The sequence below is a fragment of the Ochotona curzoniae genome, unplaced genomic scaffold (genome assembly GCF_017591425.1).
Source record: "Ochotona curzoniae isolate NIBS_2020 unplaced genomic scaffold, NIBS_Ocur_1.0 contig_3498, whole genome shotgun sequence".
NCBI classification, from domain to species: domain Eukaryota; kingdom Metazoa; phylum Chordata; class Mammalia; order Lagomorpha; family Ochotonidae; genus Ochotona; species Ochotona curzoniae.
Genome location: NW_024465885.1, coordinates 17,216,755 through 17,243,103, shown reverse-complemented (window position 1 = coordinate 17,243,103; position 26,349 = coordinate 17,216,755). Strand labels below are relative to the sequence as shown.

The window sequence follows — 26,349 nt, the reverse complement described above, 5'->3', positions numbered from 1 at the left end:
GAACCAGAATGGGGTGTGGAACAAACTGGGAAGGGTCACAATATGAAGCAGTTCACAGTATGGCTGGGAGTAGGGGCGGGCTGCTGGACTAGGCTGTAGCCTCCACCAGCATGAACTAGAACTGGGGGTGGGTCAGGTCAGGGTACAGCCCCCACTTCCAAGTTGAGGTGAAGCATGCCATGCCGGACTGGGTCACAGCACCCAACCAGCACATGTGAACCCCAGGATTCGGAGTGCAAATCTGGTAAGAGGACTGAAGTGGGCTCCCCTGTTGGACCACTACCTCCACTTGTGAGCATGAAAACTGGGATCAGGTGCAGACCAGACCAGGCAGGGCTACAAAACCTGTTAGCCTTCATGTGAGCCAGGTTGGGGGTAAGCCAGCCTGGGCTAACTGTACCCACTTGTGCATGCATAAGCCAGAGTGGGTGTGGATTAGTTTGGCTTTGCTGCAGCATCAGCTGGCAAGTGCTGGTACTGGGGGCAAATCCTGTCATGCTAAGCTGCAGAACCACCTGGAGAATGCGAGATCTAGGAGTGGGAGTGGACCGAGTAGGGCAATTGTGGACACCTCTCACTTGGTTTTCCACTCCCACTAGTCAGTATGAGAACGAGGGCTGCCAATATTGCCACTCCACGCATGATGAAATCCCTCCAGAAGCCACTGGCTGACATAGTGTACCTTCGAATACCATTTGCCCAGATATTCACCACTAACACTTTGCTAGGGTAATTGAACAATGTCTTCTGCACTGGTACCAGGTGTCCTCTGCAGCCTCCAATGGAAGTGGGTGCTGGATTCCCGCTTGAATGTCAGGGACCCAAGTATTTGGGCCATCTTCCACAACCTTTACATTACACTAGCAGGAAGCCAGACAAGAATTGGAAATGGCCCCAGCTATAAGCAACTTCCTAGATTGTCTTGCACCTAGCCAAGTGTTACCCTGCTGGGAGAAAAACAGCCAATGACTGGCTGACATTCTGGGTCTGATTCATGCCATCTCTATGTTAGCTATACCAGTATGCCAAAATAGTTGCTCATTTAATGTTAAATCTGCAAAGGGGTTGGTAGAGAGTGGGCCTCAACCACCACTGCCTAGTTCCTAAGGCCAGATTGGGGGGCACTGAAAGTTTCTGATGTGACAGAGCTGTAGCCCTGGGGCTCCCCATGCGATAGAACATGTGTGTGCATGATACGCAGTGTTAGGTGGGTTGAGTAGGGAGGCTTGAGGGCCAGCACCATGGGTCTTTATGGACCAGGTTGCTCCATCTACCACTACTTGAGAGAGCTGAAACTCGGGTTGGGCGAGGCAAGCAGGCCTAAAAGGCCTCCCTGAGCCAGGATGCTGTACCCATTGTCAGGGGAGGCCCACTAATTGCTTCTAGCTTTGGCAGTGGCCTATCCTTAATGTTGGCCTTAGACATATCAGGATCTCAGTTCTAAAGGACCAGATCTGTGGGTGTGTAATCGGTGTGGCATAAACATTATATAATTAGATCATCTATGTTATTGACTCTTTTGCAAAGACACTGACAATATCTCAGAGTAATAATGAGGATATGGGGAATATGGCAATCTGCACTGAATGGAATTTCTCCAGCTTATGAGGATTTATTACATGAGATAGGTATGTTTTGAATCCAGGATATGCAACCTTCATTCACCTAAATCAGCAGAAAGTAACTGCAGAAGATGTCATGAATCTTCACTCTTTAGCAACTCTTTCATTAAGAGTTGCAAATCTCTGGGATTGAAATGAGACAGGCAAGCAGTTAGGTTAGGGACAGAAGCAGAAGCCAGGCTCTCCTGGTTCTTTGTAAATCCCAACCGCCTATCAATCAAGTGACCTCTTTCCCAGGACATGCCTCCCCTCACCAGGCACCTAGGGTGGTATCCTTAAAACACTCCTGTTTGTAAGATCATATAAAAACTGGCTAATGGAGGGCCAATCTCTCTTCCCATGACATAGAATGGAAGGTAGAAATATTTCCCTCCTTCTCTCTTCCCAAAACATTATACCCCAAGATATACCCTACTAGTATCTATGATCTTCTTACCTTTTAAATAAACCTAAGTAAAATTTTGAAAATAAAGTTTAAAAAAAAGAAGTGGACATGGACACCAACCAGTACTGATACGGTATATCAGTTGCAAGACACTGTTTTAGCCTACCTGCACCACAAAACCAATATTCAGTTTTTTCCTTTTAATTTCTTCTTCACTATCTCAACCTACAATATTTTCTTTATGGGCCTCAATTTGCTATTATTTATTTCTATTTATGAGTTTACAAGCAAATAGATATTTAATTTTCCCCTTTGTTACTACCTCATTCTTTTCACTGGTGATCTTTTTCTAGTCTTTGAATCTACTCTTTCCTCTCATTATTTTGAAATTTTTCACTGAATATCTTCATTTTCTTTTCTTTTCCCACAGTCTTTTCCTTTTTGTACTTTATTCTTTTTTCACACACAAGCATGTACATACACACTCACTGCTACTCTTTCTTTTGTCTCTATTTTTACACTCATTCTTTAACTTCACAGTAGTCCCTCTGTGTGTGCTTGTACATTTGTGGATATTTAAAAAGTCATGAGAATTTACTGTTCACTGTTGGATTAGCCATGGCTAGCCTGTGGCTTTGGTTTTCAAAAACTGTTGCTGTTATTTTGGGGGAAATACATATTTTGGAGCCCTTATGTTTCCAAGCAAGTTATAGGGTCAATTTTCCATAACTACTGGAAATACAACTGATATTTTGATAGACAATTGGGAAAATTATTGCTGTCTTAACAATGGTCCTTTTTTAAAGATTTATTTATTTTTATTAGAAAGTCAGATATACAGACAGGAGGAGAGACAGAGAGAAAGAGCTTCCTTCTGATGATCTACTTCCCAAGTGACTGCAACAGCTGGTGCTGTGCCGACCTGGAGCCAGGAGCCAGGAGCCAGGAACTTCCTTCAGGTCCCCCACACGGATGCAGGATCCCAAGGCATTGAGCCGTTCTTGACTGCTTTCCCAGGCCACAAGCAGGAAGCTGGATGGGAAGCAGGGCTGCAGGCACCCATATGGGATCCTGGCGTGTTCAAGGCGAGGACTTTTAGCCGCTAGACCATGGCGTCTGGCCCTACAACAGTTTTTAATCCATGAACATATGTCTTTCAACTTATTTAGGTCCTCTAATTTCTTTCAGTAATATTTTCTATTTTTGGTAAATAAGTCAGACCCTTCTTTCGCTAAATTTATTCTTATTTCCCATGTTCAAACAACAAAAAATGAGTGCACATATATTATGTAATTGTATTATTCAAGAGTTGACAAAATAATAAAACTATTCATATACATTTTTAAATATATACACCAGTTTATTATGCTTTTTGTGATGTAAAATATCTATAGTGAAGAATATTTCCTAATACTATCAGTAAAATCATTTGACATATATCTGCTGTGAATGGTTGGTTCGAGAATAACAATATAGTCATTTGTAACATATTATCAGCAAATATTGGCAATCTTACCTGCTTACTTCTTTGCTCATTGAGACAGAATATTAACTATATCCTTATGTGGCTATCCTATTATCAAAATTTGTTCTAGTTCAATATTTCATTTTATTGTTTAACAATCACATACTAGTATCTTTCTCTTATAATCATATATTGTATTTAAGGAAAGCTATGAACTTTCATATTTCTTCATTCCCATTATCATCAGTAAATTCTGCCTTTTCCAGTCCAGAGCCTGGGTGACCCACACAGCTGAACTTAAAGAATGCACCCATCCTGGTTTTCACACTCCTTTCAATATAATCTAATGAATTTTCTTCATGGAATCCAATTTCAAAGTGGCAGGATCCCTGTGTTGCTCTCATGAAAACGTATCCCAATTTTTTTTTTCAAATTCAGCCAAAGATATTGGTTCAAATGTAAAACAAAGTAAGAGAAATATGAGAAAGCTTAAACTGATCTCACCAAGGAACTATTTTTTAAAAAAAATTTTAAGGCCTTCTGTTTAATTCATAGTTATTTGGCCATCATCTCTTCTGTCTTCATTGAGAAAAACAAAACAAACAAAAGCAAAATCTGCTAGGGTGAATAATATTTAATAACAGATTTTTATGTTCTCTTGGCCAGTATATGTATTAATGGCATGAATTTCATTTTGGTTACCTCTTTGCTTTTGAGAAAAATACTTAAATACTTGTCCATATTGGCAAAATCACATTTTACTTCTGCAAACAAAAACTGAAGCAATGCCATTTTCAGAAAAATATCCAATTAAAAATGTTTCATTATTTAATTTCTAAACAGCCACAGACATAAGAAATAAGACCTTTAAATGCAATTTGAAACACAACAGAATTTTTTCTCAAGGAAAAAAAAAACACTTCTAAAAGTACCAGGAAGGTAAAAATACCATAAAATAACCAAAGACTGCACATCATTAGTAAAAACTGTCAGCTGTTACAATATAATTACACAGAAGGAAAAGGACACTATCAGAAACGATCCTTTAAGAATTGGTTGTATCATTCCAAACTGATGGACAGGAGTGAGCTCTGATATCATTATGCTTAGAAATGGCTTCATCCAGGTCCAACTGTATACCATTAATATTCACTTCCATGCAGCCATTATAGAAGGCATTCACTGGTGTGGCATTGAAGGGAACATCTGTAAAAACAGAGAAGTACCTATTAGTAATAATGTTTGCCATCTTATTTGCTAACAATTAAAGGAGTTGTTTAAATTTTTCATTTTCAACTAAATTTTAATCCTAATGGAAAAGTTCATTATTTTTAATAGTATAAGCTGTGATTATCATGTGGGGCCTGGATAAGCTACCCTCTGAATCCTGTACCTTTTAGGATTATAACTGTTGGAACTACATTCCATAGTCACCTGGCTTCAGCAGGAGAGATGTAAGACCCCACTAGATTCTACAGTTCTGAATCAGTGATGCTCTGTAAAACCCAGGGACATCTTTGGTCACCTGGGAGTTCTCAGGTAAGGGCTTATCTGGGTCTTACTGATCCAGACTTCTACTGCCAGTGCTCAATTCCATGTATAATCAACCTGTGGGAGGCGCATAAGGTACTCTCAGAAGCCCATAGTGACTTGGGAGAATCTTAAATGAACTCCTATACTCTAGACCCATGCCTGCCAGTGTGCAGTCTGCATTATAACCTGCAAAACAGACCAAGTAGAGCAGTTTCTGATCTCAAAAATAACTTCCGGAATAAACTAATCAGACCAAAATACAGAGGAAAGAATAATATAAAATTAAGAAAACCTACAAGATATAAAGGATAGTATTAAACAAACAAATATTGGTATCAAAGGAACACTTAAAATAGAGAAAGGGGAAAGCCGTGAAGAATCAAAATAATGGAAAATCATTGAAAAAAGATCTAGCAATCCATATAGCAGAAGCTCAAAAAGTCATAAGCGCACTTGAAAAGACCTTTTCCAAGACATAGTGTGATCAAATTGTCAAAGGTGAAGGAAAACAGAATCCCAAAGACAGTGAGAGAAACAGCAGCCTTCTCAGCAGGAATTCTGTCGGCAAGAAGAGATGGACTTGGATGAAAACAACACAACGATATCAGACATGAACCCTACCATAGAGCAAACAAACCTACGGGCATTTACGAACATTTCATGCAACAGCTATGAAATACACCTTTTTATCAACAGACAGCATAGTTTTCAGAATAAACTATAGAATAAGCCACAAATCAAGTTTCAGTCAACTAAAAAAAGAAAGAGAGAGAGAGAAGTTGCACCATGTGTCTTCTCTAGCCACAAAAGAATAAGACTAGAAATTAATAATTGAATAACTTCTAGAAATCAATAATTGAATAACTTCTCTGAATGACCAAAGGATTATTCAAAAATTAAAAATAAAACTATGTGAATAATTTCTCTCAATGATTAATTGATGATTCGGGAAATTAAAAATGAAATTTAAAAAATTCTTAAAACCAGTACAATAAAGTTGTACTGGTTCAACAAAACCACTACAATAAAGTTTATAGTAATTACTGTATACATTTAGAAATACAAATATTTTAAATAAGGAATGTAATGATGCATTTCAACAACTTAGAAAAGAACTAACTGGAGAAAAAGAAAAAGCAAAAGGTGAGAAATAACAAGGAGTAAAGTAAAAATAAATGAAACTGAAAGTAAAAACAAAATAGCAAAAGCTCCACAAAATGGAAAGTTGGTTTATTGAAAAGATAAACAGAACAGAGAAATCCTTAGCCAGACTAACAATCAGAAAAAGATACAATTTTTAATAAACACACAGAAAACAAAAAATAGAGGTGAAAGGAATTACAACTGATAATACAAAGGATCATAAAAACTATTAAAAACCACACAGCACAAAACAAGAAAACCATGATTCAGAAAACCATTAAAATAAACCGAGAACAAGGAACATGGCCAAGGCATAATTGTCTCTATCCAGGAACTGATGGCTTTACAGCTGAACTCTTCAAAGCACTTGAAGAGGAACGTTTCAAACTATTCTTTGAAACCATTCCAGAATCCTGAGAATGAAATACTGCCTGCCAAATTCTTTTTATGATATCAGCATTACGTGATACCAAAACCAATGAAAAACAAAGACTACAGATCAATATAGACGCAAAATTCTCAAAATACTTGAAAACTGAATCCATCAGTGTGTCAAAAGGATCATACATCATGATTAGCAGGATTTATCTGGACTACGCAAGGGTGGTTCAAAGTCACAAAGCAATAAGCAGATATCACATTATAAGAATGAAGAACAAAACCATATGATCATCTTAATACGTATAGAAAAATTGATATTAGTCAACATCCTTTTATAATAAAAAAAGCTCTTAAGATATTAGATATGTAAAAGAACATACCCCCAAATTAAGACCTACATATGACAAGCCCACAACCAACACACTGAATGTGGAAGAATTGAAAGCATGTCTGTTCCCAATTCAGTATACTGTTGGAGCAATTAGTAAAAGCAATTATGGAGGGGAAATTAAGGACAATAAGTTTGGAAAGGAGGAAGTCAAAAATCCATGTTTACAAATAAATGACTTACACATGGAAAAACCTAAGCCCTCCACAAAATGAAAAGCTGTTGGAATTTATAAAATAATTTCGGTAAATTCACAGGATACAAAAATCAATATGCAAGATAATTTTGCATGTTTACTCAACCATAAGGATTTTTCTGAAAAGCATACAGACTCCATTTGTAACTACAAAAAGTAAATATTCAATAATAAGTTTAAACAAAGAAGTGAAGATCTCTCTGATGAAAATGATAACACTGCTGCAAGAAATCATCAAAGCTACAAAAATCTAAAAGATATTCCTTAGCTATTAAAATGAAAAAAATCATTATTGCTAAAAAGCCCATTTTATCTAAAGCAATATACACTTTTAATACAAAAGCTATCAAAATACCAATAACATTCTTTCACAGAATTAGAAAAACAATCTGAAATTCAAATTACATCACAAAAGCCTCAGAATAATCACAGCAAGTGGCGACACTAAAATGACGAGGCACGCTCTTGAGGGTCCGGAAAAAGCTGGAACTGCAACCGGACCCCTCACTGCAAAAAGCAGCTGCATTTAAATCCTTATCTCTGCTGCTCCTGACCCCATTGGTCTAAGCTTTCCTCTGCCGCTTTTTCCCATATTTCTTCCCATACTTTCTGCTGCATTTCTCCATCCTTGTCCCCGTCTTTTCCTCCCTGTACGCCTTAACTTTTCCACCCAAAGATCTAAACCCTTCTTCCCCTCTCTGCTGCCCCATTCTTCCCATTTCGTCCGTCATTCTTTCCCCAGTCTTTCTCCTCGTCGCCCCCCAATCCTCTGTTGTCTGTCACTCTTTCTTGTTGTTGCAGTCCGTCTGTTGTCCGTTGTAGCCTGCCGCCTAGCTTTGACCAGCCACTTTTATATCATTCTCCACCAATCACTTCTCCGCGTGGGTCCACTTGGTACTACCTGACAGGCCAGTAGCAATGTCATAATCACAGCGGGGCATTAGCCTATCCCTGTGACTTCCTGTTTACCTGCTGGCGAGACCAGCTCCACCTTCAGGTCCTGGGCCAGGCGCCATCTTGCAAGGGCCCCTCCCAAATCCCAGGAGCGACATTAGCCCCTGCTCCCCACAAAAATAGGCTGCAGAAATCATAATATCTAGCTTAAAAGCACTCTACAAAGTCTTATTGACTAAAGCAGCGTGGTATTAGCATAAAAACTGACCACAGGCCAACTGAACAGAATGTAGAACTGGGAAATAATCTTTATGTTATAGAATCTATAAATACGGCCAACTGATTGTTTACCAAGGTACCGAGCCCATACATTGGAGAAAGAACAGTCTTCCCAACAATGGTAAAATAATGGCGCCACAGGAAGACAACCATCGTCTGTCCTTCCTCGTGTATAGAAGCAAAAAGGGAAAAGTAAAGAAAACACAACACAGAACAGCCATTACTAGAGGCTGAAATGAGGAGAGTGGAAGAGAAGTAATTTGGATAATGGGTACCTAGCCAGTCAGACTGAAGGAACCGGAGACAATACAATGTATATCTCTTTCCAAACACAACAAAGAAACACAAACACTAGCATTGTGTTGGCATGTGCTAGCATTGTGTTGGCATGTGCTAGCATTGTGTTGGCATGTGCTAGCACTGTGTCGGTGCAGCAAGTTTAACTGCCATTTGAGGTGCTGGTGTCCTACACCAGAGTCCCCTGCCGGAGTCCGGCTGCTCGGCTCCTGATCCAGCTGCATGTGAACGTGCATGGAAAGGCAGCAGGGACTGGAGCAAGCACGTGGATCCCTTCGTGCACAGAAAGGGCTGTGTGGAGCTCGGTTCCTGGCTTCGTCTTGGACCAGCCCTGACTGTTGTCATCTGGGGAGTAAACCAGCAGATGGAAGACTTCCTACTCTCTGTGCATCATTCTGTCTTTCAAACAGTAAAATAAATTTAAAAACTCAATAAATCAATTTTCAAAATAAATAAATATTAAATGCTTGATGAAATGTACCTATCTATTTTCTCATTAGATAATGCATAATATAGACATGTATTAAAATATCACATGGTACCCCCAGTTAGATATGATTTTTATGTGGATATATTTCTTTTAAGATTTATTTTATTTCTATTGCAAAGTCAGATATACAGAGAGGAGGAGAGACAGAGAGGAGGATCTTTTGTCTGATGACTCATTCCCCAAGTGGCTGCAAAGGCCAGAGCTGAGTCAATCCGAAGCCAGGAGCCCAGAGACTCCTCTGGGTCTCCCACACAGGTGCAGAATCCCAAGGCTTTGGGCCATCCTCGATTTCTTTGCCAGGCCACAAGCTGGGAGCTGGATGGGACGCGTGGCTGCCAGGACAGGAACTGGAGCCCACATGGGATCCTGGCGTGTATAACTCGAGGACTTCAGCCACTAGGCTACCATGCTGGGCCCTTTATGTGGATATTTTAAAGCTTTTTGTTTGTTTTAAGGATAGTTAGCTTCCAGAAAAAAGAATAATGGGATAGGAATTGTGTCTTCTTTTCTAATACCTTTGCCAAAAAGATATATTTGGTTACAATAGTGCTGTAAAACTAAAGAAAAAAACAACATTACCTGGAAGGCCACCCAGATAAGTGGTCACTGTTCCTCTCATTGCTCTGTCCAGAACAGCAAGTTGGCTTTGAAGGTCATCGGAGTGGATGGCGTCTTTTCTAAGCGGAGTTGACATGTCCAGGTTGTTTCTGTTGACTCTGAATTCCAGTTGTGACTGCTGACCGGAACACAGATTTAGCGCCTCAATCCTGTATATTACTACATTTTCAACAGACACCAAAACATCCTGAAGAGCAAAGACAAAATATAAGCAACAAGAACAATGCCTTTTAGGAGAAATTTCTGATTTTTTACATTAAAAAACAACAGCTAAATAAAACCTGTTTGTTTTTTGGCCCTAGCACATTAGCCTAGTGGCTAAATCCTTGCCTTGCATGCCTGGGATCCCATATGGGAGCCAGTTCATGTCCTGGCTGCTCCCCTTCCCATCCAGCTTCCTGCCTTTGACCTGGGAAAGCCGTCGAGGATGGCCCAAAGCCTTGGGACCCTGCACCTGCGTGGGAGACCCAGAAGAGTTGCTGGCTCCTGGCTTTGGATCAACTCAGTTCTGCCGTTGTGGCCACATGGGGAGTGAACCAGTGGACAGAAGATCTCCCTCTCTGTCTCTCCTCTCCGTATATCTCACTTTCCAATAAAAATAGGTAAACCTTTTAAAAAAAAACTGGGGTTTTTTTTGTAATTATTTATTTAAAAGACAGAGCAACAGAGGGAAAAACATAGCAAGCAAGCAAAGAGGCTAGGGGTGAGGCAGAGATGTCCTCTGTACACTGAGGCCCTGCTGAGACACCCAGAGCAGGCCAGGCCACGTCAAAGCCTGAACCCCATCTGGACATCCCACAGGGCAGGCTGAGAACTGAGCACCTGACTTCAGGTGTAGCAGCTCCCCCCTGCTGCCTCCCAGAGCGTGCACTGACTGGGATTGCATTGGAAGTAGAGGCAGGACTTGAACCTCAATACTCTGATAATAGTATGCAGGCATCCCATGCAGCAGCTTAACTGCTACAGCACAATGCCTCCTTCGAAAAAACTGAATCTTCATGGGGAACAAAAAGTATGATAAAGCCCTCAAGGAGCATGAAAAAATATTAATTGTAATAATCCTCCTTTTGTTTTAGCAAACTGCAAACTGAGCTAAAATGAATATGTAAACTGGCCTCTGAGATTCAATAAACCAACATGGTGCTTTTACTAAAACAGGGACCTGAAGTAGTGATTTAAGCTGTATCTGTCTAGCTCTGGCTTCTGTTTATGAGTCTTTTAATTTCAAAACTTAAATATGAAATAAAGCAGTTGAGTTACTATTTGCTAGAGCAAAGCCTTAAAAATTTACAGTGCTTCGGAACAACAGCCAGGAGCCTGAGTGGTCCGCAGAAACAGAACAGTAAACTTCCTTCAGGACTAGGGAGCGGAGCTTCCTCTGGTCCTTACTTAGTTCCAACTTTGGATCCCCACCCTCTCTTGCAATGACCATCAGGGTCTCTCCCCCTCCCCCCCAAAAAAGCAAACAAAAAAAATTAGAATAGATACACAGAGAACAAGGAAAGCTTAGAACCAGACAGGAAATGGCCAGCGTGGACTCACACATACCTTACTAGGCAGGACACAAAGATTAGTTGCTCCTCACTAAGGTATTGAAGATTTCTCTGCACACCCCTCCTAAAACTGTGCTGTGCCTCAACTGTTGACATATGCCCTGTTAGAGTTATGAGCCAGTTTAGACTATCCTAAAATCTGCCAAGTTCAGTAAAAATTATGCTTCAACACTATAAACTGCTAAAGACTAAAATGAAAACACACACAAGACAGCTGAATAGTACCCCATACCAATTTTAAGGTGTATAGCAGCCGGTTGTATATAAACTAAAATTGAAATGTCAATGAAGTAGTCACAGGATGTGGTTAAGAACTTGCACTTTTTAACATACTGGTTACTCAATACCATGTCAATTAACTCCATAATGTTGTAAATTGTTATTGATGTTATGTTGGGGTTTTTAATTGGTCAGGATGATATTCTGTCAGCTCTGCCTTCAGACCAGAGATGGTCTCCCCAAGAAACCGTTGAATTTATCTGGACAATAAGATGCTGGACACTATGCAAAGTACATACTTGCAATGAAAGAACTGTGATTGTATTTGAACTGTAATACTGCAACTAGGTGGAGGAATCCACCAGGGGAGAGGGTATGGGGAGGGATTGGGGGAATTCCAGAGCCTATGAAACTGTGTCACATAATGCAATATAATTAATAAAAAAAAAGAATTTACAGTGCTTCACTATGCACATACCAGCAGGAGGAGAGGTTTATTTGTGTCATAGAAATAATCCAACAGACTCAGGACAGCCTTGAGAAAGGATCTCCCACAGTAAGTCAGAGCATTCCTGAGAAGATTCTCAAAAAAGAAAATGTAGTCTGTCTGCTGAATTTTCAAAATGATGATATACATGAAATACCAATCTGTTGACATCCATGCATGCAAATAGCCCATATGCGATTAAGCCAAGAAAAAAGTAAAAGGTGGAAGAAAAAATAAAATTAAAACTGAGAGGTGTTGCAATGCTCCCAGGAAGCATTTTGAAATAGCATTTTTAAATGTTTACTTAGGAATCCAAGATATCTATGTTGTTAGAAGTCTATACTTAAAAATGCAGGCACAGAAACAGCCAAGAAGATAAAGAGGGGGTAGAATAAAAATCAGAGTCACGGCATAAATAAACCTCCTCCAGTATCTGAACGTAATGTTGAAGACAGGAATTCAAAAACAAACGAACAAACAAAAAAGCAGGCAAATAAAAACTGAAATTCAAATGCAGTAATTGTATAAATTGTATATCTACAATGAGTATGTATATATATACACACTGACTAGTACTTTAAGACAGCCACTAGAACTTTCCCTTACTCCCAATCATTCTTCAAGCTGCAAATAGTCTTTTTCTATTGCTATATGTGTCATTCAAGTATATGTGTCTGTAAAAGTTACTGACAGCATTCAAGTCAACTCTTGCTGAAACATAAGCTTTGTTGTAACTTGATGAAACCCACTGTGGATGACACGTGAGAAGAACTATCAGCTTCTAGTAAAGGTCGGAATTATCCAGATATTCTGACAACTCTTACATGTTTCCTTTTATCCAAAACTTTCCTGTTTTTTCCTCATAATTTCAAAGAGGAGTTGCTGGAAAGAAGCCAAGTGGGTCAATATTAGTTGTCTCTCTCATCTCCTAATTTGCTCATGGGAGAAAAGATTATGAGTTCAAGAAAGCACACACATTATAATTAAACACTGAATAATCTGGGTGAATTGTTATCAGTCTCACTTCTCTTTTGTTAGCACAGACTAATTCCCACGCTGCTGCGAGGATTCTGAATAAGGGTAGATCTGTATGTACTCTGTGCTGGCGCCATCCAGCCTGTGTGGGAGTCTGCTGCAACTTGGCTAAAAATGCATTACGTTTTCAATCCCTCCTCCTCTGAACTTTTAGTTAAGACCTTAACTAAAAGCCAACAATAATGCAATAATAATGGTCATTCTTGGTCCTTCATGATGCGCTGGGGGATAGTAGCAGGTGCTTTTCACAAATCATGTCATAAATCTTTAAACTATCTCTTTGAGGTAACTATTATGATTAATTTATTTTGAAAATAAAAGGAACAATAAAGGAAAACAAGGCTCATTACAGGTTTAGAGTAGTTACCTGAAAAGCTTCAGCCGTAGAGTCCACCAAGGACAAGGCAAAGGGCACTGTGTTACCAGAAACCAAGGCAAACATTACCCCAGTACCAATAGATGGGCGGATGTTCAAGGTCACATTGACTTGCCATCCTTCAGCATAGGATATGTTATCTGCATATAAAATAACGAAACATAAGCGAGATCAACGAACTCCTAAGTTCACCAGAAACAATCATTATAATCTAATTAATATTCAGTTATCTTGACAAACTATAGATTCAATAATATTTTATATATATATATAATTTCAGTTCCTTTTCTCAAAGACCTAATCATCTAGGCAGATCAGAACATAAATTTCTTTAAATAAATGCAGACAAGAAACACACAAACAGAGCCGTATCCTTCAATTCGTCCCAGAAGGAAATTCTGAATTGTCATGTTAACGATTATTACCAATTTTCCATGTCTGCTCTTTCAAAGTTCTTCCTTCTACTTTGCATATTTCGGCAGGTCCAAAGTATCAAGTGGTTAGATTTTAAACCACACATCTAACAGGAAGTTTACTGTAATATTTTTTATTTCCTTACATGGCAAGAAAGAAAATTATGATCCAGATACATAAAGGAGTTGGATAACATGACAGTAGGGAAATATTCTGAAGTCAACTGTTGCTTTTGAAATCAGAATGGAAAGTCTCATTCTTTGATTCTCTATCATAATCCTTAATACTCACTTACATGATGACAGTTGACCACTCCAGTAAAGCGCACGCTTGAGGAGGTACATGTCTCTATTAACATGTCTTTGCTCTCCTCAGCAGTTAATAAATAAATATTTGTTGAATCAACATATTTTCAAAGTCATTGGAGTCCTAAAAATCACTTTACAAAGTAATGATGTATTACTCATTTAAGTGAATTAATATAATAAAGATTATAGGTCCCATTTGGGCCCTACCATAATAAAAGCCAAATTACCTGCATAAACACAACTTTTTTTTTTAATATCAAAGATCTGTCTGTTGCACAGCCACCAACTAACCAGAAACCAAAAAAAAAAATGACAAGGGTTTTCAAGGCGAGACAAGATGAGAGCATTCCTTTACCCAGGGCAGACGTAAGACGACACACAATTTGTTAAAAATAACCTCGCTAAAGCTTTTGACAAATCGTTGACCCCTGCAGGTGTTTGTGCAAGTATAGAAGCCCTATGAACTATAAACACATGGGAAACCCCTGTCTACAAGACTCAGCCTTCATAGGTACATAAGCATCCTAACTCTATGCCAAATGCCTGCCCCTTGACAAGAACTTTCCCCACAGAGGTAGTAATCTGAAGAACATAGATCAAATGGAAACACGAGAAATGAAGACAAATCCCCTCAAAGCACTCATTGGTAGCCTTAATATAACAGAAATCAGTAAACTTTAAAATAGACCAACTGAATTTATGAGTGAATCATTTTAACAAAGCCCATTCAACACTCTTCATACTTCTTTTCTAACATAATGGAAAAATTTATAGAAAGGATCTGACAGCAGGAATAAGCATAAAACTGTGTTTAACACATAGAACACACTCAGCATTTTCTGAAGGACTAAGATGATTTGCCATCAAAGAAACATATTCATGAATGAGAGAAGAGAGGGTGAAATCACTTACTGTAATCTATATGAAACTGAGCAACTCCAGAACCAGCATAGTAGGAGCCCTTCTCCACATTGACAAGACAATGCTTTTTTTGCTTTTGTTGAATAATTTCCTTGACTCCTGAGGCTCCCTGATTCATCAAATCCCAGCCTCTAATGCATCCATCCAGACGAGGATTAATCTAGCAATTTAAAATGTAGGTCGTGATGTACATTTTAAATAAGTAAGACTGATAAGTAACTTAGTTGATTATTAGTATGGGTTTTATGCAGAGAGATAATCCTTCCTTGGATGATATTTTAAAATGTTTGACTTATTTTGAATTGAACCTAAATTTGGCTTCTCAACATGCTCTTCAGGTGGACAATCTTTCTCGGTAAATACAAGTTGATGCCATCGTACATTTCTAACAGAACCCTAACGAGTTTCAGCACCCCAATCTTCCCTGTCTCTTCTATGCCATCGAGCAGTAATTTTCTCCTCTCAAGTTCTATATATACTTCTGGCCATGGCTCTGGCTCTAAGTTGTTTTCTGCTTTTCTCTAGTTTCATTAAAAATATACAAATATCTTACAAACCAAACTCAAAATGTCTTCAAGAGCAAAACTTTCCATAAGTCCTTCACCAAAACATCTAGTCAGATTTAACTCAAACAGCAGCCAGTTCATAAATGCTGGGTTGTTCTTGAAATACTTGCTTTATGTTTAAAACATGTCAGTTTCAGAGAAGAGGCATACTAATGTAACACGGGCTAATTAATTTATATGTAAAATCGTAAAATTGTAACCTTTTAAAAGTTGAACTAACTATAAATTTCCAAGAAAGAAAGAAGGATATAAAGATTGTACATAGCTATGTTTAACCAGAAAATTTATATGGCAGGCCTAAAATTTCAGGTACAATTTTAAAAATGTCTAAGGACAATTAGTGTCCAGAAAATATCTAGAAAATCATGTTATATCAAATATTAATTCATGACTATGCTTTCTATAAAGATTTTTTAAATAATAAAGTCCACCTTATACACTGTATTTAATCCCATTCTTCAAGACTTAGTAAATTTTAAAAATTCCTTTGACTAGCTTCTGTAAATAAGACAATTTTAAACTCAAACATATCTATTTATTGTATATCCGCTGAATATGTACTATTACAATAATAACACTGAATTGATACTTCAGAATTTTAAAGAAATCACTTCTCCCTGAATAGCAATGGAGACCTAAATGGGCATAAAAATCCTATATTCATTTTCTTATTTCCTTAACATAATTTCAAGGGTCACTAATGTTATTTTTCCATGTTCAATTCAAATTGTCACAGTTGGCATGTTTAACAAAGTAACTGCTACTGACTTTCAGAGAAACACATTTTCAAACCTATTATGGACAAATGGAATTCACCCATGGAGAATGATACACTTGTACAAGCTTGGCTCATTACCGGCCTGATGAGAGCATTTTCCACTTTCCGAGGTAATCCTGCAAAATATACTTTGGTTTCCAGAAATCCATTTGTAGGCTTAAAAAGACTTCCAGGTTTGTTTATATTCATCACAGGTTCCTTAGCTATTTTGATACTAACACTGTGCTCTAACTCTTCCACAGACACCTGTAATTAGAAAGAGAAAAATTACCAAATCATCAGTCTATATGTCACTTGAAACAATGGAGTTAAAAAAAATCCTATTACTATTCCAATAAAATAATCACTTTGGTGTAATTTCCAATTTATTCCCATCCACTTGGAATATCAAATTACAATGTGCTAAAAATGTATTATAAGTTGATGGTATTGGATGTAAAATAAAATATATGCCATATTTTAAAATATAAAAATCAGTATTATTGTTACATGTAAGCATTCAATTATACACTATTCCATTGCTGTATTCCACATTCCATAAAACTAACTTTAAAATAAAGCAAGCCACTATATCTTGGGTATGTTTTAAATGCTGTACTTTTACAAGTGTGTGATTGAACATAAGTAAAATAAGCAAAGGAAATAAGTAAAGGTAAGTTTAATATAAACTAAGAGAAATCACTATTAAAATGAGTCACATTTGTGCCCCACTTTCCTTTGTTCACACCTCCAGTGTAACCTATATCACATTCATCACACTAGTTCATAAAGCAGCCTGGGTTAAGAAACTGAGATACTAAAAGCAGGGAAAATTTCTTGCTATAGTTTTTTCACTTTGTGCTTGGAAATTTAGAACTTTGAATGTGCTTACTAAAAATTAACACAAGCGGATAAAGGATGAAAGGAGACATAGTGATGGCTCCACACAGTTTCTCAACAGAGATCTCTCATCAGCACCCGTAGACCTCAAACGCATCTCTTCTGGGCATATATTTTAAGAAGCAGCTCACTTTTGTTCGCTATTCTCTACTGAAATGAGCTCATATGCATATATGGAAGAAAAACTCAATTACTAGTAGTAATAACTAACAATTATGACTACTATTTATTTTAATTAAGTTGAATCAAGCTTCATTCTTCATTTTGTGCAAAAATAAACTTGTTCTAATTCCATTTTTCTACAAACTTTAAAAAAATTTACTTAGTTTATTTAAAAGGCACAAAGACAGAGAGCGATCTTCCACCTGCTAGTTTGTATCCTGAATGTTTGCCAGAATCAGTGTTAGGCCTGGCCAAAGCCATAAGCCTAGAAATCACTCTGCTCTTGCAGGTGGATGGCAAGGATCCAATTACTCAGGCCATCACTGGCTGCATCCTAGGATGTGCAGTGACATGTGGTTGGAATGGCCAACAGTGTTGGATCTTGAAAACCAATACTCTAATATGTGTTACAGGTAACCCAAAAAAGATTCTGGACTGCTAGATCAAATGCTGTTCCTTCATTTTTGATTATTAAAAAGTTGGATTATATAAAAAATGCTGGAATCATATAAAATGGTTTAGTTTCTAAGCCCTCTCAGAGATATCTGCTAATATATTCTGCTTGTATATGATGAATTACTTGTCTATATATTTACATTTAAAATTGAGCCACCTTTTTGATTTGTTACTATATGAAATTCTCTTTCATTTAAAAAAAATATTTGCAATAACTGAGGGCAGTTTTCTTTGATCACTGATGTCTTTGTATTAACTGCTACTCTTGCTACTAATCCTGATCTTTAAAAGGCACCCTATTGTTCACCTAAAGAAAACATCACAGCTACTAAAAAGATAAAAAGGTAGAATTATTCAAGCAAATAATTAAAAATTATTTATAGGAAACCCTAAAAATATTTAGTGACTGTATTCTGTCTCCCCTCATTTTAAGAATTTACAGTATACAAATTAAACTTCACAGGACGTCAAATCCAGATCCGTTTTTGGCAGAGGAGGGCTAGCTCTGTGACACAGCAAGTTAAGCTACCACTTCCAACCTCAGCATCCCATATGGTGGTGCCACTTTTTACTCTGGTTGCTCTACTTCCCATCCAGCTTTCTGCTAACACACCCAGGAAGAAGTTGGAGGATATCCAATTTCTTGAGCTTCTACACTAATGTGGAAGGTTCAGATAAAATCATTGCTTTCCTGTGTTTTACTTGACCAACCAGCCCTAGTTGGTTGCAGCCATTTGTACAATAAATCAACAGATCAGCAGATCTCTCTCTCTCTTTCTCCCTCTCTGCTTCTCCTCTCTCTCTCTCTTTCTCCCTCTCTCCTTCTCTTCTCTCTCTCTTTCTCCCTCTCCTCTCTCTCTCCCTCCCTTCTCTTTCTCCCTGCCTCACTCTCTCCCTCTCTTGTTCTTCCTTCCTTCTTTCCTTCCTTCCTTCCTTCCTTCCTTCCTTCCTTCCTTCCTTCCTTCCTCTCTCTCTCTCTCTCTCTCTGCTTTTCATATAAATAAATCTCTTTAAAAAGTACAAATCCAAGGTCTGTTACAATGACTTAGTGGCTACATCCTCACCTTGCATGTGCCAGGATCCCATATGGGTATTACTTTGTGTCTGACTGTTCTACTTCCCATCCAGCTCCCTGTTTGTGGCCTGGAAAGCAGTAGAGGATGATCCAAGGCCTTGGGACCCTGTACATCCAGGGAATACCTAGAAGAAGCTCCTGGCTTTGGATGGGCTCAGTTCTGGCTATTGGGGCCACTAGGGAATTAAACCTGCAGATGGGAGATCTCTCTTCTCTCCTTCTCTCTGTAAATCTGTCTTTCCATTAAAAAAACAAACAAATAAATCTTTTAAAAAGGTTAAACTAATTAATACATAAGTATAAAAATTAAAAAATTTATATAAGCCATTAGCATAGTGGTAATATCTTTATGAAATCTGTAAAATATACCATATTCCAGAGTCCATCATTAATAATTTGGCCTCCAGTTGTTATTTTGGCTGTATACTCATTCTTAAATTGAATTTCAATCTTTCCTTGGCGAAGTGCAATCAGGAACCAAGCTGAGTGATCAAGAGATTCTGCATATAGTATAACACCTTCTGAATCATACGTCCGGAAATCAAATTCAGCTGAGAATCTAAACATTGGGCAAACACAGTTAATGGTGAGAAATATGGAAAGTAAGCATATTATTCTTTCTTCTTGCAGTGACAAACATTAATACACAGAAAGATTAATTATTTTGCTTCCTGGAATTTAAAAAAAATAAATAAAAGAGCAGCGTTGGCCTGCTCATGTGTTATCTCTGACTTCATGTGTGATTAATAAGCAATTAATTATATTCTTTTGCTTATTCTTGCTTACTTTCCCCAGAGAACAGATGCTTTGGTAATTTCTCATTTTTCTGGCATGTTCTGAGGAAATCTTCCAAATACTGGAATTCAAACACATGTATAAATATTAGGCACAGTGTCTCTCTCTGAGCCTTTTATGTACTATGTATTCTGACAACAAAATTTTTTTGGCTGTATCCATAAATAATTAGTAAAAGATGTTACAATTTCATGATTGGTTTTTCCATCAAAAGGCATATTTCCCCTATGATTTCATCTGTGTCAGGAAGGAATCATTCATAGAGATCTATCAGATAGCATCTGGATGACTGCAAACATAATTAAGCTTTTATGTGTGGTAAGGAAGGTAACATCAAAAACCGCACGATGTATCTGTGAGTTTGATTTCAGAAAGCTCTCCCAAAATTTTTACTGCATAAATCATTGTGTTAGACTATATGGAAGGAAAGCTTAGTATAGTCTAAACATATGTTTTCAAGTATCTGAACAACTGCAATATTCATCGTTATTAAAACTCTAGACATATGTGTTATTACAGGAAAGAAAATTTTTAGGGGTAAGGGATTTTTAATAGCACGTGTTGAATCACTGACTTCAGAATAGTAAATAAGAATCAGCCTTAAACTACCAACAGGCCAGTAGGTCAAAATGATTTTTAAAAGACAAACAGGAAAAAGATTTTTGTATGGCAATTAGTCACCTGGGTTAAATTCAAATAAAATAAGTTAAAGAATAAAGACTTCAGGTAACTGCAAAACAAGGAAAGAAGTAATTCTACATGCTTATCTCACTGCATGAATGCAAAATAAAAGCATGCTTTACAATGCAGCATAGATCTCTCATAAACGGGCATGAAAAAAAGGTGATAGAGCAAAATGCTTACTCCACAATTCCAGGGAAACATTTTGAAGATGTAAAGTGCAGAGCAAAGTGTGCCAGATGGATGGGAATATAGATGTAATGAACATAGTTTAAATAAAAAAGGGCTCTTTCACTGGGAAAAAAAAAAAAAAAAAAGGCCTTCCTTCTTGTTTCCCAGCCATGGGAGCACTTGGCTGACATGAAGTGTGTCTTATTTTGCCAAAACCTAAATCTCCCTCTGCTCAGGATCTTCCAGAAGTTGATCCTATTATGGATATAATTTCCTTTTCTTTGTAAAATCATGTTAAAATGGCATTTCAAAGAGTCATGTTCTGCATATTTTGTTTCTGGAATCCATCATCAGCATATTGATTCATTGCATTGGGGAGTGATTCATTCTCTTTTAAAAACAACAGGAGACAAAAGTGAATTTGTTAACATTTGGATAGTAGAAGTATTTGATTATGGAAAAAGATGCAAAGGGATTTGCAAAGAATAAAAGCACTATCTCTTCTTAGTGTTGGCTTAGGTGGAATTTTATAAAATCTCACCAAGTGGTACAATTACTATGCACCTATATTTCAGCACTTCTGCTGTACTTCAATAAAAGTGGAATGAACAAAATAAATACAAACACTGGAAAAAATAGACTTTGGCCAATTATGATCTAAAGGTAGGGAATAAACTATTTTGAACTGTCAGTGAGAAATGAATACTTCTCCGAGTGTCTGAAGGTTTCCATACCATAATACACTTTGTTCTTTCTCATTATTTCCATAGCAGGAAAGGTTTGTCCCTGAAATCACTAGATGATACGATCTGACTGAGACGTGAAAGGGGAAAACTGGAGATTGTTAGAAAGACATTAAAGAACGCCAATTACAGAGGTGAATCTCAGAATAATTTTCATTATGGCTATTTTTAAAGACAGACTTAATTTTATTTGAAAGCTAGATTCTACAGAAAGAAGGAGAGAATAAGAAAGATCTTCATCTGCTGGTTCACTCCGCAAAGAGCTCAACGATGAGCCCATAATGGTCAAAGATGAGCCCATCCGGAGATACGAGCCTCCCCAGGGTCACTCATATTGGTTGCAGGGACTCAACAACCTGAATCATCCTCTGCTGCTTTCCCAGGCCACAAGCAGGGAACTGCATTGGAAGTGGAGAAGTGGGGACTAGAATTAGTACCCATATGGATGCTGGTTCTAGCAGGCAGAGGATTAGCCTTTTGAACCACCATGCCAGTCCCTTCAATCTTCCTTAATGATCAGATTTCTATGAAGTCAGATGAGTTATTTAATGAACATTAAATCATATATGTAAAAGTAAACTTTAAAATATTTTAATTAAGTAAGCATTCATATTTAAAGTATATGCGGTAACAATCTAGGGACTAGCAATGTGGCATCATTCACTTATTCAGCCACGAGCTGTAACAGCAGCATCCCACGTGAGCACCATCTGAGTTCTGGCTACTCCTTGCTAGTGTGCCTGGGAAAGCAGCAGAAGACGGCCCGCATTCCCGAGACTCAGATGAAATTCCAGGGTGCCAGCTTTGGTTGTGCTAAGACATGGCCCTTGTTGTCATGTGGGGAATGAACCAGCCGATGAAAGATCATATTCTCTCTCCATCTTTGAAATTAACAAATATTTTAAAAATAAATAAAAATAGTCAAACTCATTTTTCCCACTATTCCAACAAAATTTGTTTCTTTTCAAGTTTGTACATGTAAAATTGAGAAAATTTGATGATTTAAGTAGAACTACGAATCAAAAACTTAAGTGTTTTCCCCCTAAAATCAAAGTGGCTACAGGAATAATTGACAAAGCATTCAGATAGGCAATTAAAACACTTAATCCTTTTAATATACTATTTAAGTAGCCTTATGAATCTTAATAATTATAGTGATATTTTAAAATTGTGTTTTCTATAATCTTACTATTTATTAGTATACTCTATATATGGAACAATCATAATGTCACAAATGTATGGTATCTACCCTCCTGTTTGGGGGGAAAATGTGCATTTACTAGAGAGGGAATAATGTTAGGTTAAGGTAAAGTGATGGTCAGTGAAGGTAAACCCAGAATGATCCAAAAAGGTGCCAGCATGAAAACTATTTAAGTGAAGGAGAGAATTGACTTTGGTGTTCTCCAAATTATCTGACTGATAACATACCTTAATTACCCAAGATGAAGTACAATTTTGTACATTGTTTTTAAAACATTTTAGTGACTTTTGTCCAGAACCTTATTAACCTTCAGAAATTATAAATGAGTTTAGTACCTCACCTGGTGATTTCTGGCAAACGAAATTTTAAATATAAAACGACCCCTACAAATTGCTCTGCCAAGTAAAGTAAATGATAATTTTTGTCAAGGTCCAAGTGAAGGCAGACTGGAACAGTCTGGAAAAACAAAACAAAAAACAAGCAGAATGAGTAGGTTGTTTGTTTAGTATCTGTCAAACTGTGTATTGTTTCTCTGGTCCTTAATATACACCTGTGGTATACTCAGAAAAAAAGAATATCTTTGGAAATAACAAAGTGATCCCTTGAATTCCTCATTGAATGCATCAGCATGGCTTTCAAGACTAGACTTATTTAAAAGTCTTGTTCAGTATGTGTGGCTTTAGGATTTTGTGCTTAATAGGTTTTTTTTTTTTTCAAATCTCTGTCCTAAACACATTTCTCTTCAAGTACACTAGTTAGTGATCAGGTATGATGTCTTCCATGCATTATACCTAAAATTTAGTTTCATTTGAAGTCAGAAACTAATGAAAAAGTAAATGTACCAACGGAGACCTTCACTCATTTACCTGTTAGATAGAGATTTCTCAAGCAATACTGTGCTGTCTAGATAGAAAGTAGAGCACTCAAAAACCTAATGGGAATACATTTATCATCTTAGTCTCCAGGGAATTTTCAAAATCGTGATTTTAGAGTAATCACATGTGGTATTATTTTTATTTTCTAGTAATGAAAACAAAAAGTAACAAGTAAAACAAGAAAAATATCACAGCAAACCAAGGCAAACCAGTGCTGGGGTGCACACTTACCAGATCAGAGGGCCTGGCATCAAGTCACCTCTGCACCGTCACATCTAGCTACCTATGAACACATCTGAGAGGTGGTAGGCGGAAGCTTAGAGAACAGAGTCACTGCCACATCCCTGGAGACATGCAATGAGCTCTAGGCCCCTGGTCCAGCCTGGCCCAGCGTTGGCTGTTCTGGGCATTTGGGAAAGAACCAGTGGATGGAAGATCTCTTTTCTCTGTTTCTCTTGCTTTCTGTTACTCTGCCTTTCAGATAAATAAAAATGAAAAAAAAATGAAATTAAAAAATAAAGAGCTGTTTTAGAAGTAAACCTTGGACATATCAGGATATTTGAGAGGAACTGTGTACATAGGAATTACATACAGAAATAACATTTAGTTCCTCCTAATAAATCTAACAAATGTAGTTGAAGGCAAGAAACACTGCAGCAACACTTGGGAACTAAATTACAACCCATGGCATTCACACGGGACAGCATTTCATTTCAGTAGCATCAAAGTTAGTACACATGGCAACTAGCTTATCTCCCTTTATGACGCATAACATGGAATAACAATATTTTTTTCTGGACAAATACAACTCTTCCTTGGTGACAGATGCAAATGTTATTTGTCTATCTATAAGTAATCATTTCAGAATGTGTTATGGACTGCACATAAATTTCACTTGTTAAAAATAAACGTAAGAATTGGGAAGAATCATTAACACGTGATACTCTGTCCCAGCCCAGCAAAATAGTTTCAGATGTTGGCTTGTTTATTTCAAAGGAGAAAAAAAATTAGAATCTCCCCCACAACATTCAAATCCTGGGACAACTCTGTACAAATCTGAATAACTAAAAGCAAAGCTTGTGAGACATGGTAGAACAAGGTCCTCTCTAAAGTCTGATACACTTGACCCCACTGCACCCCGCACTCGGACGAAGTGTTTTCACCTGGACACGCCTCTGAACACCTACAAGTCCTAATGTGTGTGAGGCGTGATCAGACTTGTCCGTGGTGGACAAAAAAGTAGACATTGCAAAATGCCTTCCTTAAGGTCCCTATGGTGATTGCTATGTTAGAGGAGGAGGATTAAACTGAGCCATTCTTGATTTCTTCAGTAAGTACACACACTTTGCCTTTTGTCAATGTACAAGCTGTAGGTGAGGGCTGTCTAAACTGTGACCCCCATAGCTTTCTCTTGTTTTTAATCCCCAGCCACTAATTATCCTCAATGTTTACAGCTTACATGAGCATAATTATGAAAGAGATTGTGACTCATAACCTGCTTTGGAACTGCGGCAATTACAGCAGAACATCTGTACTGTCCTCACTTACTCAACCATGTGAAAATCAATACCTGAATCTCTCTGTGAGGACAGAGATGAGTTTAGCGTTGTAGAATGTTTACCTCACAACTTTTCTTATCTTGAGCAAGTCTGAATCCTTTTTTTCCATCACAATAACAAGAGTAGCCTCCAGGGTAATTGACACACAGTTGAGCACACATGTTCTCAGAGCATTCATCTATGTCTGGGGTAAAGAAGAAAATGTAACCTTAATTTCTCCTAAGTGTCTCACTGAATCAGCAGAGGAGTTTTCGGATTTAGATACCAGATAATCAGTGATAACAGATCCCCACAGAAAGAAATTCCTATGGTATAAAGTCACATTTAAACATTTGGCATGCAACATTAAATATGATTCATTTAATTTTATTAGCACACTTGAAATAACAAACTCAATTTATAACTTTCAGCAATTAATAACATAACAATCATAAAAACTGGCTGATTAGTTAACTAGAAGAAAGATTGATAGTTTCTGCTGTGTTTCTGGTTATGTAAATCCTCCTATAATTATTTCCAAATACTTCAAAGAAAGGGAGAGGGGAAATGGGAATGGGGAAAATTGAAGATATGGAGGGAGAGAAAAGGAACAGGGGATGAAATGACCATATCACGAATGCTTGAATCCCATAGTGCAATAATTCATAGTGCTGACAAATTTAATGACAGATCTTTATTTCCTTTCATAAGTTATTTTAAAAGTATGTTATTGCCCATAATGTTAAAAAAAAATCTTTATTTTTTTAATTGAGATTTTTTTTTGAAAGTCAGAATGATGGTTGGTGGTGGCTGGACGAATCTTCTATGCTCTGGTTCACCCTCTACATGATCACAATCACTAGAGCTGAGCCAGGCTGCAACTAGGAGCCTGGAACTCATCTGAATTCCCCACATAGGTGGCAGGGGCCCAAGTACATGGGCCATCCTCAGCTGCCTTCCCAAGAACAGAATGGGGTGCACCTTCACCAGCTGTACCTCAGCACCAGAATCACATGGAATTTTTTATAGTATCTTCTCCATCAGTATTTTGAGAAAAATCATTCTTAAAATAGAATAGCAATATGCATAAACCCACTTTCGAGCCTAAATTCAACATTTAACTTTCAATCTCGAGGTCATTTAACATCTAGCTCTTTTTATCTTCCATCCTTTAATATTGAGATCATGAACGTTTTTCATCAGAATCATTGTGTGATCGTGGGAAAACCCCAAATTAATACATGTTATTATATCTTCTCATAAAATGCTTGAAAACAGATTTTGAACACTGGTTGGTCAATTAAAAATAATAAAGTTGAATATAATATATTTATACATGTATATGTGTATACAGCCATGATATTTTATAAATCTGTCATTCACGGAATAGAACTTTAGAAGTTTGTGAATGATAAACCTGCAAAT

At 37.5% G+C, this 26,349-nt stretch overlaps 1 protein-coding gene across 1 annotated transcript in view; it reads right to left on the bottom strand.

Annotated features, from left to right (window-relative positions):
* Positions 1–3,351: 3,351 nt before the first annotated feature.
* PROS1 (protein S) overlaps positions 3,352–26,349 on the bottom strand; it is a 70,124-nt gene continuing 47,126 nt past the window's right edge. Inside the window, exons 8-15 of the mRNA XM_040980612.1 lie at positions 25,008–25,129; positions 22,852–22,967; positions 19,290–19,479; positions 16,427–16,594; positions 14,996–15,164; positions 13,353–13,501; positions 9,653–9,878; positions 3,352–4,678 (exon numbers count right to left, since the gene is read on the bottom strand). Coding sequence (XP_040836546.1) covers positions 4,518–4,678; positions 9,653–9,878; positions 13,353–13,501; positions 14,996–15,164; positions 16,427–16,594; positions 19,290–19,479; positions 22,852–22,967; positions 25,008–25,129 — 1,301 coding nt within the window. The 3' untranslated portion in view covers positions 3,352–4,517. The remainder of the gene's footprint in view (positions 4,679–9,652; positions 9,879–13,352; positions 13,502–14,995; positions 15,165–16,426; positions 16,595–19,289; positions 19,480–22,851; positions 22,968–25,007; positions 25,130–26,349) is intronic.